The sequence below is a fragment of the Pygocentrus nattereri genome, chromosome 2 (assembly GCF_015220715.1).
Source record: "Pygocentrus nattereri isolate fPygNat1 chromosome 2, fPygNat1.pri, whole genome shotgun sequence".
Taxonomy (NCBI): Eukaryota; Metazoa; Chordata; class Actinopteri; order Characiformes; family Serrasalmidae; genus Pygocentrus; species Pygocentrus nattereri.
Window position 1 is genome coordinate 14349223 of NC_051212.1, and position 15160 is coordinate 14364382.

The 15160-nt window shown below is 39.0% G+C and overlaps 1 protein-coding gene and 1 long non-coding RNA gene across 6 annotated transcripts in view; one reads left to right on the forward strand and one right to left on the reverse strand.

Annotated features, from left to right (window-relative positions):
- Positions 1-245: 245 nt before the first annotated feature.
- Positions 246-15160, reverse strand: part of LOC108416012 (carcinoembryonic antigen-related cell adhesion molecule 5-like) — a 68830-nt gene continuing 53915 nt past the window's right edge. For 4 of the 5 annotated variants that reach the window (XM_037547447.1, XM_037547442.1, XM_037547436.1 and 1 more), the window contains one exon: positions 13333-13965. Coding sequence is in view for 1 of the 5 variants with exons in the window: in XM_037547453.1 (XP_037403350.1) it covers positions 1474-1502; positions 1609-1725; positions 1820-2068 (395 nt within the window). In the remaining 4 variants the exon portion in view is untranslated. Of the gene's footprint in view, positions 1503-1608; positions 1726-1819; positions 2069-13332; positions 13966-15160 lie in introns of those variants that run through there. The other variant, XM_037547453.1, reaches the window with a different exon arrangement.
- On the forward strand, positions 3391-3998 carry LOC119266043. Its single transcript, XR_005131828.1, has 3 exons — positions 3391-3433; positions 3606-3678; positions 3918-3998. It is a non-coding gene; the product is annotated as an uncharacterized LOC119266043 (long non-coding RNA).

A 15160-nucleotide genomic window follows, 5' to 3' on the forward strand; every position in this document is an offset into this window, starting at 1 on the left:
TTTGCATGGTGCAGCACATTTTGCCCATGATAAGTGCAGCTGTGTGTCATTTATAAACCTTTTCCTAAAGCAAATGTGTCTGTGTTTGATGTTTAGTGAGGACCACATTTCAAAGAAAACCATTTGAAAACCACATCCATAGATGATCATGACAGTGTGCGCTCAGTCAAATGCTTGGAGTCCAAAAGCGGGACTCTTCAGTCTTACATTGTAGTAAACAGAAAACACAAGAAATTCTGGATTTTAATTTTTTTTATTTGAAATATTCTAAATGTATTTCATAATTATATGAATTTTATAGAAAAATAATGAATTTAGTTGAAACAGGCTTTTAAATGCCATTTATACAGCTCCATAAAAGTTCATTACAGGGTCATCAAAATGCAGTACATTTCAGAAAAAAACTGCTTATGGTATCTGATTTTACAGCCTGAGGTGGGAAAACAACATCAAGCACTTATTTTGAGTAACTTTGTTAAAAGACACCAAAGGAAAACCCCCATTTTACATTACATTACACTATTTACATTAGTTTTGAGGCCTAACATGAACTTTATTCCTGGAAAGTGGCAAAAGACACAGCACTGTACACAATTTTAGTTGAGCTGATCATGAAGTAATTTGACAGTACATGCAGTTTAGCTGGTGTTTAGTAAGGATTATTTAGGCTCGTGCTTGTTTTGACAGAGCAGTCAGGTTTAATTTGATGAAAAGTTGCTTATTGGACTCCTGATGTTACCAGTTTAACCAAACCTGTTTCAAGACTAAACTGCTGCTCAGCTAATGCAGATCAATAGTGCCAATGAGTCCAGGATCAACTGTAGGTGTGTGAAATGGAGGAGTGGGTGGAGCCAGAAAAGAAAACAAACCAAAGCACATGTGCACTGCAGCAGAGACCCAGGAGGGGTAGTTTGTTACAAGAGAACTGTAAATATATTATTATTAATATTTATTAAACACTAAAGCCGACAGAACAGAATTACATCTCAGTTTTGTTTACCTTTGAAACAAAGAGCTGTGAAGGATGAATATGACTGGCAATGAAATAAGAGGAAAATACAACAAAATTAAAACAAAAATATATTTTTAAAAAAGGGATTGAACACTGTAGCTCACATAATGAAATTTACGAGTTATCAAATATATCAAAAATATTATATTAACCTGCATCAAGACCTTCTACATATTTCTTTTTTTGCTGACAGCAGAAAGTTTGTTACAGTAATAACAATAAAACAAAGAATTTAGGAAAGCAAATATATCAACTGATCATACAGGGTAGTGGAGTCATTATTTAAAAACCTCTATTACTGACTTACCAGATGAAATGATCTCTAATTGGGGTTTAACATGTTCCTCAACTATGAAAGGTAAAGCACAGCCATGCAAACTGCTAAACCGCAAACTTGGGCTTCTCACAAGATCATAACCATGACCAAAGAAACTTTCTCCAGCTCCAGCTTCTGTTAAGGGTCACATTGAGTTCAGCTCATCAGGTTTAGCTGTGAAATACACAATGATGAACACTTCAAATTAGCCTTTAATTAAGTTAATTAAAATGATTTTAATGACAATTCATTCAGGTTAATGAACAAACTGTGCTCTTACCTCGAGCTCTGTAGCATTTCACCATCAGCACAATGGACACCAGCAGATACGGAGATGCTGCCATTAAACTACTGAGCAGACTGAACACTGAGAATGAAGCTCCTGATTTAGATTCATCTGAAAAACAAAATCATTGCAGTGCTGAAACTGTTAGACTCATAAAATTATCAAATAATATAAAGAAAATTTGTAATTCTGTGTACTCGATCACCTCTGACTGAGATCCAGCTCTGTGGAGACTCTCCTCTCTCTGGGTGTTTACAGTGGTAGAGACCTTCATCTGACTTTGAGACAGAACGGATGGTCATCTCTCCTGTAGTCTGAGTCTGGAGGAGTGATCCATTCTTATAGAACTCAGCTGTGAGGTTTGAGGGCTTTGGGTCACGATATAAACAGCGCAGAGTCAGAGGATCTCCCTCAGTCACAGGATGAACAGGACTGTCCAGAATCACAGCACCATCTGCAGGACAGAGTAAGAACAACACTGAAGAAAGAATTTGTAGAGAATATAGGAACTATAACTCAGTAGTAGAGCTCAGTACTGACGTGTATGAATGTGTCAATGTGGGATTCTTCATGTATTTTCATATGTTAATATTGTCAGTAGAAAAAAAAGGATTTCAGTAGATTAGTCCTGAAGTGATTTCCTCTTTTACCAGCTTCTCTGTGATTTTCCTTCCATCTGGATTGGCCATTAAACAGAAAAAAGTTGCTTAAAAGTTGCTTTAAATGTACTTCTAATGTGATCATTGGCTCCACATGAAGGAAATATATCAACATGATTACTATGTGTAAGTAATTAACTTAATTAATTTAAGTTGATGTGTGTCATTCGTGTGAAACCAATGTACACAATTAACTCATTTAAAATGATCCACTTTGTTTTCAGTGCAGTGTTTTTTATCTCTCTGAATCTCCTGCTGTTTCTCCACTGAACTAACTCAGCAATGTGCTCATTCCAAATTCACGCTGTTTTTTGTGTTTATATTCAGAACACAGGATTAAAAAATAAGATGCTCTTACACTACAGCAGCATGCTCCTACATATGAAAATAGAATTATAAACAGAAGTGGACAGGGGGCAATAAGGGAGGGTGGTCTTGCACATACAGGAGGACATTGCACATACTAGACAAATACACCAGATAACAAGTAACAATAAATAAAGCAGCGACAGTAAACAGTCCAGGTGACTGGCAGTAAAGAATTATGTAGGTGGCAGTAATTACAATAGCATTACACTGTGAATATCTAAGCTGATTGGTTGAGAAGCGTTCTAACCCTGCTGTTATTTCACCATAACATCACAGGTTTTTCACAAACACTGTATCACTCCGCTGAGACGCTGTTGCTAAGCAACGACTTTGACAGCTGTAAGAGACGCTCAAGCCATTTGAACGTTTTCACTTATTACTTTGCGCAGAAACAGAAAATGGACACTAAAGATGACATTTGACCTACAGCTGATTTGGTCAGCTCTGAAGATGAGCTGGCGCAGTGATACAGAACTCCGTTATTGTGAGCAGGTCATGAGTGAGCGTATATGGAGGACTTTACAAACGGCTTTGAAAGCAGCTCAGCCAGTCAGATTTTAGGACCGGAAGTTTCTGTGGTTAGTCGACAGCAACCACAATGAGAGATGTCTGCCTGCCGGATCTGCTGCCAGGTCTGTTTTAGGACTTCCTGGTGTGTTTTTAATTCACAGTTAAAAACAGGAACATGGGGACAGCTCGGAACCAGACCTCCCCGGCTTCTGGGCACAGTCCTCATTGGTCCTCATGACCTGTCCCCAGAAAACAGGGACACCTGGTCAATTTACTTCACTGTGAGTGGTAACGTGGCTAATATTACCAGCACTGTTAAATTCCACATGACTGGTAAAAGTAAATGATAGACAGCTAATGCTGAACTGGGTCATGGTGTCTCTGCATTTGACTGCCTTTATTAATATTTTATCATAAACTGCTCTGAACATGTGTTTATGATGTGATGTACAGCTGCCAGATTCCATCCTGGAGGATACAGTTACTTGTCAAAGTGGAGTTTGTGGAGATCAATCCAGCCAATCCAGTGAGTGAGTGAATAAAAGTGGATGAGAAATTCAGTTTAATTTTGATTGTTAGTCCAATTACAGTTTGTTTACATTGTTTGGAGATTTATTTATTACATTAAAAAGGATAAACTAATGGTGGGTCTTGGTTTCTAAAGACTCTAAATGTGAAACATCTTTGCTATTGTGTGTTTTTTAAGCAGTGTGTGCATTTAAAACATTTTAATATCAGTCATAAATCTGTATTTCTTTTGAACAGTTGACCGTTAGAAGCCTGTAAAGACACTTCCCATAACAGAAGGAATATAAAGAAGGAATATTTCACTACTTTACTCTGAGGGCTGCAGCCGGGGAAGAGAGAGGTGGGAGTGACGCTGTAACAGCCACTGTATTGTTCTGTCTGTTTGGCATTTGCACCTGCTGCAACTGATAATCCATTCAGAAAGGCTGGTATGAAGGCATGGAAACATATTCATCAGCGCATTGGAGAGCATGAGAAGTAAGATCCACAGGGATGGTGCTGATGCTTACTTTCTGATGGCTAAAGGGGCAGATGTAAAAAGCCTTCTGGCAGGCAAACAAATGTCTTTACATCATGAGCAGGTGAAAAAGAAGCATCAGGTAATGGAACACATAGTAGATGTGGTTAAAGTCATAGGAAAATGTGGTCTCAGTTACAGAGGGGATAAAGCAGAGAGGGCTTATACTCTAGAAAACACTGCAGTCAATCGTGGCAACTTTTTAGAGTTGTTCATTCTTTTGAGCTGGTATGATCTGTGCCCTCAGCAGCACATTAGCAGTTGTATTGAGCAAAGCAAAATACATCATGACAGTGGGGCAAAAGGTAGGGGTTCTCTTGTGACTCTTATATCGAAGGACATAAACAACAAAGTTGTGGACGTCCTTAAAAAGTTGATAAAGAGCACGATTGCAGATGAGGTTAGAGAGGCAGGCATGTTTTCAGTTCAAATTGATACTGCTCAAGACGTTTCATCAACAGACCAGTGTGCTATCATCTTAAGATATGTTACAGATGTCATTCATGAGCGGCTGGTTGCTGTGGTGGACTGTGGAAAGTCCACAGATCAGTATTTCACAGAGGCATTGAAACAGACCTTAGATGAGCTCAGCATTTACATTGGCAACTCCACTGATGGTGCTGCCAATATGCAGGGACAGTATGAGGGGTTCTCTGCATTTCTCTCTGAGCAGTCTCCTACACAGTTCCATGTCTGGTGTTACTAAACTAAACAATGTGGCAGTGTTTCTGAGGGAGTCATGGAAACACATGCAGAAGTGGGAGGAGATGAGTGATGACAGCTGTAAGAAAGACTCTGGCATTGAAGCCTAGCCCCGCCCCCCTTTTCACGTGCAGTTTAGTTTTAGTTTATATGGAGCATAGAGCACAGGTTCAGCTCTGCTGCTTCAGGCAAGTTATCACTTCAGCTTGGCTGGATCACAGCCTCAAGATGATAGCATGTGAGGAGTTGTGTGCGTGCATTCCAACCAAGTAAGTGTTGTTAAGTGTCGAGATAGTTAGTCATGCTAATTCAGCTATGTTTAAGTAATTGAAGTAATGCTAAGAAGATTTATTATTTTGTTAGTTTAATTCAGTATGTTGATTATTCTGTTTACAGACCACACACAACTGAGGCTCTTGCACATGTAATTCAAGTGTGAGTTTAATAAACTAAAGGAAGGGGAGACAACTGCTTCATGGTGTTCTTACCGACACCCCCCATACAACACATCTCACATCAGCAGAACCAGCACATACAGTCCTTTAGTGGTCATCACCAACAACAGCAGACACAGAAAACTGACCCCAGTAGGGAGAACAAGGTGGTGGGCTAAGAATCGGGCCCTAACAAAAGTGTTTGGGTGCTTTGGTGATCCTAGGGATGCCCTTTATGTTGACCTCCTATTGACTCTAGTCGCAATCAAAGGGGATGACACTATGAAGTCAGCGGTTAGGGCGGAAGCGAAGGGACACATGGAAACCCTTATGAAATATGAGGTTATCCTCACTGCTCAGATTTTCCTTAGGTTAAGGGTCTCTTACAATAAATAACTGGAGTAAAAACAAATGGATGTTCTTATCCTCTCAATACAATCGTGAACCTGACACCAAAAACTCTTGAGCAGCTCCAGAACGCACGCGCAGTTTTCCCGATTAAAACATTCCTAGGACTAACATGATATTTTCCTACGCGGAAAGACGATTCTTGCTTTAATGAACAGTAGAAGCCTTTTCTGTGGCTGTGCCATGTTTTCTATGTGGAGCTGAAGCTGTGAGACAGAAGGGTTTTCAGCTTTAACCGGTCCTGCAGTCGTTTCTATGAAGTTTCTGAGTAACAGCATAAAAGCTCAATTTGCTCTTCCTGCTCTGCTGTTGGCGCGAAACTCGGCCGCTCTACGCCCGTTGGCCACGCCCCTTTTGTGGCGTCATCACCTAGCAGTAAACTCAGAGACCGGAAAGGTGAGTGTTTTTACTGATTTGTGCTTTAATGTGATTTCTTCATTAATGAAAGAGAGGAAATGGAGAAATACCGAGACTAGTCGTCTTAATATGGTAAGATGCAGTAAAAGCGCAGTTTGAGCTGCTCTGCGGTTTTTCGGAGTCAGGATAGTATTTTAAACGGCCTCCGTTCGTTTCTAAATAAGGGCGGGAAGGTCGCTGTGAGAGAAACGTCCTCAGCTAATCTCACCAGGCTAAACGGCTTCTTAGTGCTGTGCAGTTAATGCGACAACATCCGACAGACAAGCTCAGAACTAAAGAGCAGGTGGTCCTGTAAGACCACCGGTACGATAAGGTTAATTACTGAAGTGTAAAAGCGACGTCGCTAACGTTAATGTCCAAAGGTGGCGTAGCCATGACGTCATAACCAAGCTTTTTGCCATGTTGATGTCATAATGGTTGTCATGACGATGTGTACTAAAGGCTTACATTGTGGTGTGTCTGTGTGTTTTGGACAGTTTTCAGTGTGAGCTTTGTTTATCACGACATCATGGACAGCAGAAGATTTTCGGTGGAGGACCCGACCTCCAGCTGCAGAGTGTAAATGATTTAAAGCTCTTTATCAACATCAGAAAGCCTTTATATTCCTGCTTCAGTGTGAAACGTTTAAATTTCAGCTTTAATTTGATCAACTCATTTATTTTAGCCTCAGTGTGAAGAACGTTTATATTGCTGTGTGAATAGTGGTGCAAGGGTAAAGAATATTGGAGTTGAAGAAAAGTAACAGTTGCTCTTTTGTGTTTGTTGTTTGTGTGCAGGAGGAGAGATGAGCGGTGTCACGCGTTCATTTCTTCCCTCACTCAGCACTCTTTATTTCGTGCGTTCATTTTGATGATTATCATCGTGAACTCATTCGTCATCGCTCTGGAGGAAGAATACAGTAACCCAGGGCTGTTTAGGGTAAGTACACTGTAAAGATAGAATTAGTCTGTTTTTACATTGTGTAGAGAGAGAGAGAGAGAGAGAGAGAGAGAGAGAGAGTGTAATAGAGAGAGAGAGAGAGAGAGTGTAATAGAGAGAGAGAGAGTGTAATAGAGAGAGAGAGAGTGTAATAGAGAGAGAGAGTGTAATAGAGAGAAAGAGAGTGTAATAGAGAGAGAGAGAGAGAGAGAGAGTGTAATAGAGAGAGAGAGAGAGTGTAATAGAGAGAGAGAGAGAGAGAGTGTAATAGAGAGAGAGAGAGTGTAATAGAGAGAGAGAGAGAGAGAGAGTAATAGAGAGAAAGAGTGTGTAATAGAGAGAGAGTGTGTGTAATAGAGAGAGAGAGAGAGAGAGTGTAATAGAGAGAGAGAGAGAGTGTAATAGAGAGAGAGAGAGAGAGAGTGTAATAGAGAGAGAGAGAGAGAGTGAGTAATAGAGAGAAAGAGAGTGTAATAGAGAGAGAGAGAGAGAGAGTGTAATAGAGAGAGAGAGTGTAATAGAGAGAGAGAGAGAGTGTAATAGAGAGAGAGAGAGTGTGTAATAGAGAGAGAGAGAGAGAGAGAGAGTGTAATAGAGAGAGAGAGAGAGTGTAATAGAGAGAGAGAGAGTGTAATAGAGAGAGAGAGAGAGAGAGAGTAATAGAGAGAAAGAGTGTAATAGAGAGAGAGTGTGTGTAATAGAGAGAGAGTGTGTGTAATAGAGAGAGAGAGAGAGAGAGTGTAATAGAGAGAGAGAGAGAGAGAGTGTAATAGAGAGAGAGAGAGAGAGAGAGTGAGTAATAGAGAGAAAGAGAGTGTAATAGAGAGAGAGAGAGAGAGAGTGTAATAGAGAGAGAGAGTGTAATAGAGAGAGAGAGAGAGTGTAATAGAGAGAGAGAGAGAGAGAGTAATAGAGAGAGAGAGAGTGTAATAGAGAGAGAGAGAGTGTAATAGAGAGAAAGAGAGTGTAATAGAGAGAGAGAGTGTGTAATAGAGAGAGAGTGTGTGTAATAGAGAGAGAGAGAGAGAGAGTGTAATAGAGAGAGAGAGAGTGTAATAGAGAGAGAGAGAGAGAGAGTGTAATAGAGAGAGAGAGAGAGAGAGTAATAGAGAGAAAGAGAGTGTAATAGAGAGAGAGAGAGAGAGAGAGAGAGTGTGTAATAGAGAGAGAGAGAGTGTGTAATAGAGAGAGAGAGAGAGAGTGTAATAGAGAGAGAGAGAGTGTAATAGAGAGAGAGAGAGAGAGAGAGAGAGAGTGTAATAGAGAGAGAGAGTGTAATAGAGAGAGAGAGAGAGAGTGTAATAGAGAGAGAGAGAGAGAGAGAGTGTAATAGAGAGAGAGAGTGTAATAGAGAGAAAGAGAGTGTAATAGAGAGAGAGAGAGAGAGTGTAATAGAGAGAGAGAGTGTAATAGAGAGAGAGAGAGTAATAGAGAGAGAGAGAGAGTGTAATAGAGAGAAAGAGAGTGTAATAGAGAGAGAGAGAGAGAGAGAGTGTGTAATAGAGAGAGAGAGAGTGTGTAATAGAGAGAGAGAGAGAGAGAGAGAGTGTAATAGAGAGAGAGAGAGTGTAATAGAGAGAGAGAGAGAGAGAGAGAGTGTAATAGAGAGAGAGAGTGTAATAGAGAGAGAGAGAGAGAGTGTAATAGAGAGAGAGAGAGAGAGAGTGTAATAGAGAGAGAGAGTGTAATAGAGAGAAAGAGAGTGTAATAGAGAGAGAGAGAGAGAGAGAGAGTGTAATAGAGAGAGAGAGTGTAATAGAGAGAGAGAGAGTAATAGAGAGAGAGAGAGAGTGTAATAGAGAGAGAGAGAGAGAGTGTAATAGAGAGAGAGAGAGAGAGAGTGTAATAGAGAGAGAGAGAGAGAGTGTAATAGAGAGAGAGAGAGAGAGTGTAATAGAGAGAGAGAGAGAGAGTGTAATAGAGAGAGAGAGAGAGAGAGTGTAATAGAGAGAGAGAGACTGTAATAGAGAGAGAACTCAGCGTTTGGGAACTGAGACACTAATTGTTGAAGCTCTGTAGGTGGAATTCTTTCCCATTCTTGCTTGATGTACAACTTCAGTTGCTCAACAGTCCAAAATCAAAATGAATGAATGAGTGAATCAAAAAGTCTAATTAAATCAAGAAAAAGGAATTAAACTATTTATAAGTCATTATTGCTCAGTGAGTAATCTGCCCAGATAAAGAATCTATCTTATAAAACTATATCCCACCACTAGGTGGCGCAACAGTCACATCATGTTCACCCTCTCAGCTCAAGTTCACCCAGTTCACTTCTATTTCACTTCTTTACTGGTCTTGCGTTTTTACCTCTATAAATGCGCTGTGTGTTCAGTATATGAGTAAAAGAAACATGAAAAATATGAACTGTGTCTTGTGCAAAGAACAAACCAGTAACGTGTTTCACGTCGTGTCTTTGTTCGAGGTGTTAAAGGCCTTTAATCCTACTTGGCCTAAATGTGGACAAAAGACTAAAGCAGACAGATCATTCACTGTAATCACTTCTCACTGATCTGTGGAAAAGGTCCTTTTAATGTGTTTATACAAATAATGAAGTACCTCATAATCGCCTGTTCAGTTCTAAGTATTCATGACGTTGTAGTACTGCTGTAAATACAAGCTTAGTGCTGCAGCGTAATTACAAGGTGTTTACCAGAAATGACTTGTCATTAGATCATATTCACCCATTCAGCGTTAGACACTTACTGTACTACACATTAAAGTGCTACAGTCTGCTTGTCTATCTGCTCTGGGATGTTTGAGATGTTCTCTTTTGCAGTGGTGCTGAACCTAAAGAAGCTTCTATATTTTAAGACTGCAAATGTAGCTTATGCAGATTAGAGGTTTAGTCTGTTCAGATCAGGAGCAAAACATAGAACATGACGTACTGAAAGAAGAGCAGATAGTATCAGTTTTATCAGTGATGCAGCATGTGACCTTGTTTCTTTGGGTCCCACATACCTAGAAGAACAGACGGACAGTGTCTCTGAATGTTTGAAGAGCTGGTGGAGAATTTGTTCAGTTCATCATCAAAGTGACAGTAGATCAGTCTTTACTGAGGTCTGCACATCTGATGGTTTATAGCTGTTTCTTTCAAATGCTGTTTTCATGCTTTTTAGTTTTATCTACTTTGCTGCTCTATGCAAGATAAAATACGATGGTCTGCAGAATGAAAAGGAAACTCCAGGATATGCTCATCTAAAATATACGATTAATCTGGATATTAAAACACTTATGGAGCTTGCAGTCCTAATATTTGATGATGTTATTCCACAGTTTAGGAGCCATAAAAGAAAAGATTCTTTATCATCATTATAGAGACACACAGCCAGGATTCAGAGCTCCTGATGATCATCTTTTATGATTGTAGCTACACGTCCTACATGGTCTTATGCAAAAGCCCACCCAGTTTAACTGTTACTGGATGTCCTGAGTCTGGATGTCTCCTTTTCTCTCTCTCTCTGTCTGAGTGTTCTCAGGTGGACGTTGCTGCGTGACTGATCTCGTTTTTCCCGGCGTGTGATTGCCTGTTCCAGTTGGCGCTGGCTATAAAAGGTCTTTGGTGTTTTGGCGCAATATGGAGCGGCTATTTTCTTATTTGGCTTCGCACAGTTCTGCTCCCCTGGCTGCCCGCCAGTGGACAGACCAGTTACTGTGGATGATTTGCTGGCCTACAGGTGCCTGTGGGCCAGTGAAGACACTTTTTTATCATCTTGTTTCTTTTTAATGAAAGGAAACGTAGGAGAGGCCTGCCCTGGTGTTTGATCTGTTGGACTCTGTTTATTGTAGAGGTTTTATAATTTCCTTTCCCTTTCTCTTGTTAGTTTAGTTAGTTATATTATATTTTTTATTTTTATTAAGCTCTTTTGTTTGTTATTTTGGGCCTTGGGCCTCCCTGAAGTGATGTTTCCTTTATTTTTTGTGCACTTGCTTCAGTTGACTGCTGAAAATAACTTTGATGACAGGATGAAAGTGCAAAGCATCGAATAAATTGTCAAATCTGTATTTGATGTGTTTATTATTATTTATTTATTAGATTTTTTTTGCTCTGGTCTGGCGTCTGAGTGGGCAGTCTTGCTTCCACTTTGTGCATCTCACCCCTAGGAGACGTAACCCAACACTGATCCCTGATTTGTAGCCTCAAAATATTAATTTGTGTCCTTATAGTAAATTGTGAGTTTGATATATTAATTTGTGGCCATATAGTATTTTGTGGGCTCAATATATACATTTTTGGCCTTATAGTAATTTGAGGCCTCAAAATATTAATTTGTGGTCTCAATATATTGATTTGTGGATGTCTGGTTCCTAGTACTACAATAGTGAACGATTCTGACTCTCTAAATTTCTCCACAGGTGCATTTCACACTGAACTACTCTGAATGATAATCACATCATTTCAGCCTCTCAGCCCAAGTTCACCAGTTTACTTCACCAATCTTGTGTTTTTACCTTTCTAAACGCATTGCGTGTTTAATATATATGAAGAACATGAAGGTGAAAAATGATTCCCAGCATCCTGTGCAAAAAACAAACCAGTACCAAGTTTTTATGTAGTATCTTAGTTGACTGTGTTAAAGGCATTAAATCATATTTGGCCTAAAATGTGGACAGAAGTTTACAGGTCACTCACAGTGATCAGTTCTCATTAATCTATGCAAAAGGTCCCTTTAATCCAAAGTCTATACCAATAATGAAACACCTCATAAGCACCTGTTAAATACTAAGTAATCATGGCATTGAGGTTCTGATGTAACTACCTGTTAATACTCAGTGCTACAGTTGCAAAGTATGTGCCAGAATGCAGATTAGATCATATTTACCCGTTCAGTATTAGGTATTTACTGTACTATAGAATAAAGTGCTTCTCTATCTGCTCTTGGATGTTTGAGATGTTCTCTTCTGTAGTGGCGTTAGAACTGAAAAAGGCATCAACATTTCAGGACTGCAAATGTATCTTATGCAGATTAGAGGTTTAGTCTGTTCAGATCAGGAGCAAAACACAGAACATGAGGTACTGAAAGAAGAGCAGATAGTATCAGTTTTATCAGTGATGGAGAATGTGACCGTGTTTCTTTGGTTCCCATGTATCAATAAGAACAGAAGAACAGTGTCCCATAATGCTCACACGCCCGAGAGCTGGTGGAGAATTAATGTAGTTCATCAGTAAAGTGGCAGGATGACTATATAGGCATCCATGTTTACTGAGGTCTGCATATCTGATGGTTTACAGCCGTCGTCTTCATCACCTCTGCCATTGCTTTTGTTCTTGCCTTGATATTTGGAGCCCACCATAACATTAAAGGCTAGAAGGATGTAATTGGGGTCAGGTTTCAGATCAGCATTATAGAACATCCACAATAGAGAATGAATGAGATGCTTCTCCAAAATACGGCACTACTTAGGCGCCATTTTTCGCCAGCAGTGCAGACTACACTGTAGGATGAAGGCTGTTTAATTTGACTTGAATGTGCTGCTTTTTTTTAAGAGTCATTGGAAATGAAAATTTAATTTGATGTAAATTACAATGTTTTTTTTAATCCATGAAAAAGATTTTTAAGCAGGCATTGTTGTAGATTGGCATAAGATACAGACACAGATCATCTCCACATAAAGACAGGAGCATTTAACTAAAAACAGCAAGCTGGTGTGGAACTTAAACACACAGAACAGCCAGTTAATGACCCCCATTTAACATCCATCTGCTTTAAACTTCATACTCAACCACAGCTTTTACAGACGGACCCCGATCAAAGCTGAATTCTCTCTCTGAACGTAGAGAAGAACAGAATGTCAGAGCTGTTTTGATTAAAAATGTTTATTTATGTAAATTCCAGGAATCGTTCAAAAATGAATAATAATTAAAAAAACATTTATTTGTTAATTTCAAGCATCACTCAAAAATTTATGAAATCGTTTTTACATCATAAAATATCGATCAAGTTAGTTATAAAACCAAACTAAACAAATAAATTGCATAAGAGAATTAATTGTTATGAAACTAAAATTGGATTAAAAAGTAAAAATAAAGCGAACAAATGGGTTAAAATACAGTAAGAATAGCAATATTAAAACTTAGTACCACTGCATTTTGTATTTTTTTTTATCAGTTAATGAATATTTTAAGCATTTGTTAAGCATAAGGATAATATGGTAATGGTTAGGCATAAGGATAATAAAAACAATAATAATAACAATAATGACTAAAACCATCAAATTAATCAAATAAACAAAAATATGACATTTTAAAAAATGCAGATTATAGAAAAATAAAAATATTACATAAAAAAGTTTAGCAATGTTAAAAGCTTTGACACAGTATGTATACAACCATGTTAGTTTAAAGTGAGGTTATCACTGTAATAATATTTATCATGGGTAAGAAATTAGACCTCATACTGTAGAAAATAACTAAATAAACTGTCATCACTCAAACAGCCAGAGATCATCTAACACACTAAGGCATGTTAATCTCACTGACTGTTCAGCAGTGAATTCAGGTTTTTTGAATATTCTTAAAGTTTGAAGTTGAATTTTCATAAATGAGTTACAGTCAACAAACGAGTAACTAAGACGTTTTTCCCGTAACACAATATTTACAGAAACGTCTGAAAGAAAATAGAACTTTAAAATGTTAAAATGAACATAAAATGTTTTGAAGGTCACGTCCTGCATCTTCTGTCTGCACCTTTAAATCTCCAATCAGGCGTCACTGTAAATGACTAGTTTTGAATAGTGCAGTAAAACAGGCTTTACAACAGCATCACACTCTCTAATACACACATTTACCATTCTCACTACGAGAGAACTCAGAGGACACATCTGGACAGCTGTGACTCTTTTCAGGGACTCCTTTTTGAGGATTTAAGGCACACAAGCTTCCTTCATGGACCTGCGAGAGAAGAGCCTTTTATTGATTTTTGGTATTTCAGATTATGTAAAGTGTAGATTTCAAATAAGGTAATTACAAATGAGAAAGTGAACAGCTTGAGTCATTTAACAGAAACGGCACCATTTCAGAAACATCACTGATTCACAGCTACTTTCATTTCTGACTTTAGTGTCTAGTAGAGGTGGGTGAACTAAAAAATCATAGTACAATGTTTTACACTATCCAGAAAAAATGATACAATGTACACTCACCAAGTACTTTATTGGGTACATTTACCTTGTATCCACACTTTCTTGTCCATTTCATCAGCCCTTCATACCACACAGGTGCACTTTCTAGTTCTACAGTTAGAGACATTAGACCATCTGTTTGTTTGCATTATCTATTATCCCAGCCTTACCCCATTAATCAGTGGTTAGGACCCCAACAGAACCACCACAGAGCAGGTATTATTTAAGCAGTGGATCATTCCCAGCACTGCAGTAACACTGACAAAGTGGTGGCGTGTTAGTGTGTGTTGTGCTGGTATGAGTAGATCAGAGACAGCAGTGCTGCTGTCCACTCTATTAGTCTCTCCTGCATTGTTGGTTTTCTTTGTAGATGTAAAGTCAGAGACGACAGCTCATCTGCTGCTGCACAGCTTGTGTTGGACACCCTTTAGTTCTTCATCAGTGGTCACAGGACGCTGTTGGCTGGATATTTTTGGTTGGTGGACTATTCTCAGTCCAGCAGTGACACTGAGGTGTTTACAAACTCCAGCAGCACTGCTGTGCCTGATCCGCTCAGACCAGCGCAACACACACTGACACACCACCACCACGTCAGTGTCACTGCAGTGCTGAGAATGATCCACCACCTAATAAGACCTGTTCTGTGGTGGTCCTGTGGCCATTGATGAACAGTGTAAAAGATAGTAAACAAAGTATCAGAGAAACAGATGGACTACAGTCTGTAACTGTAGAACTGCAAAAGTGCACCTATATGACGAGTGGAGCTGGTAAAATAGACCATCAGTGTAGATATGTAGGTACGTGTACCTAATAAAGTGCCCAGTGAGCATATATACAAAAATTATTTACTAGTTTTGCTGCTACTGATAATAAAAATAATATAATAGTAAAGTTCTATCCCATAATATTCACCCACATTAAAGCACACATCTGCTAATCTACAGTGCTGAGTCAGTGTTGCTCCA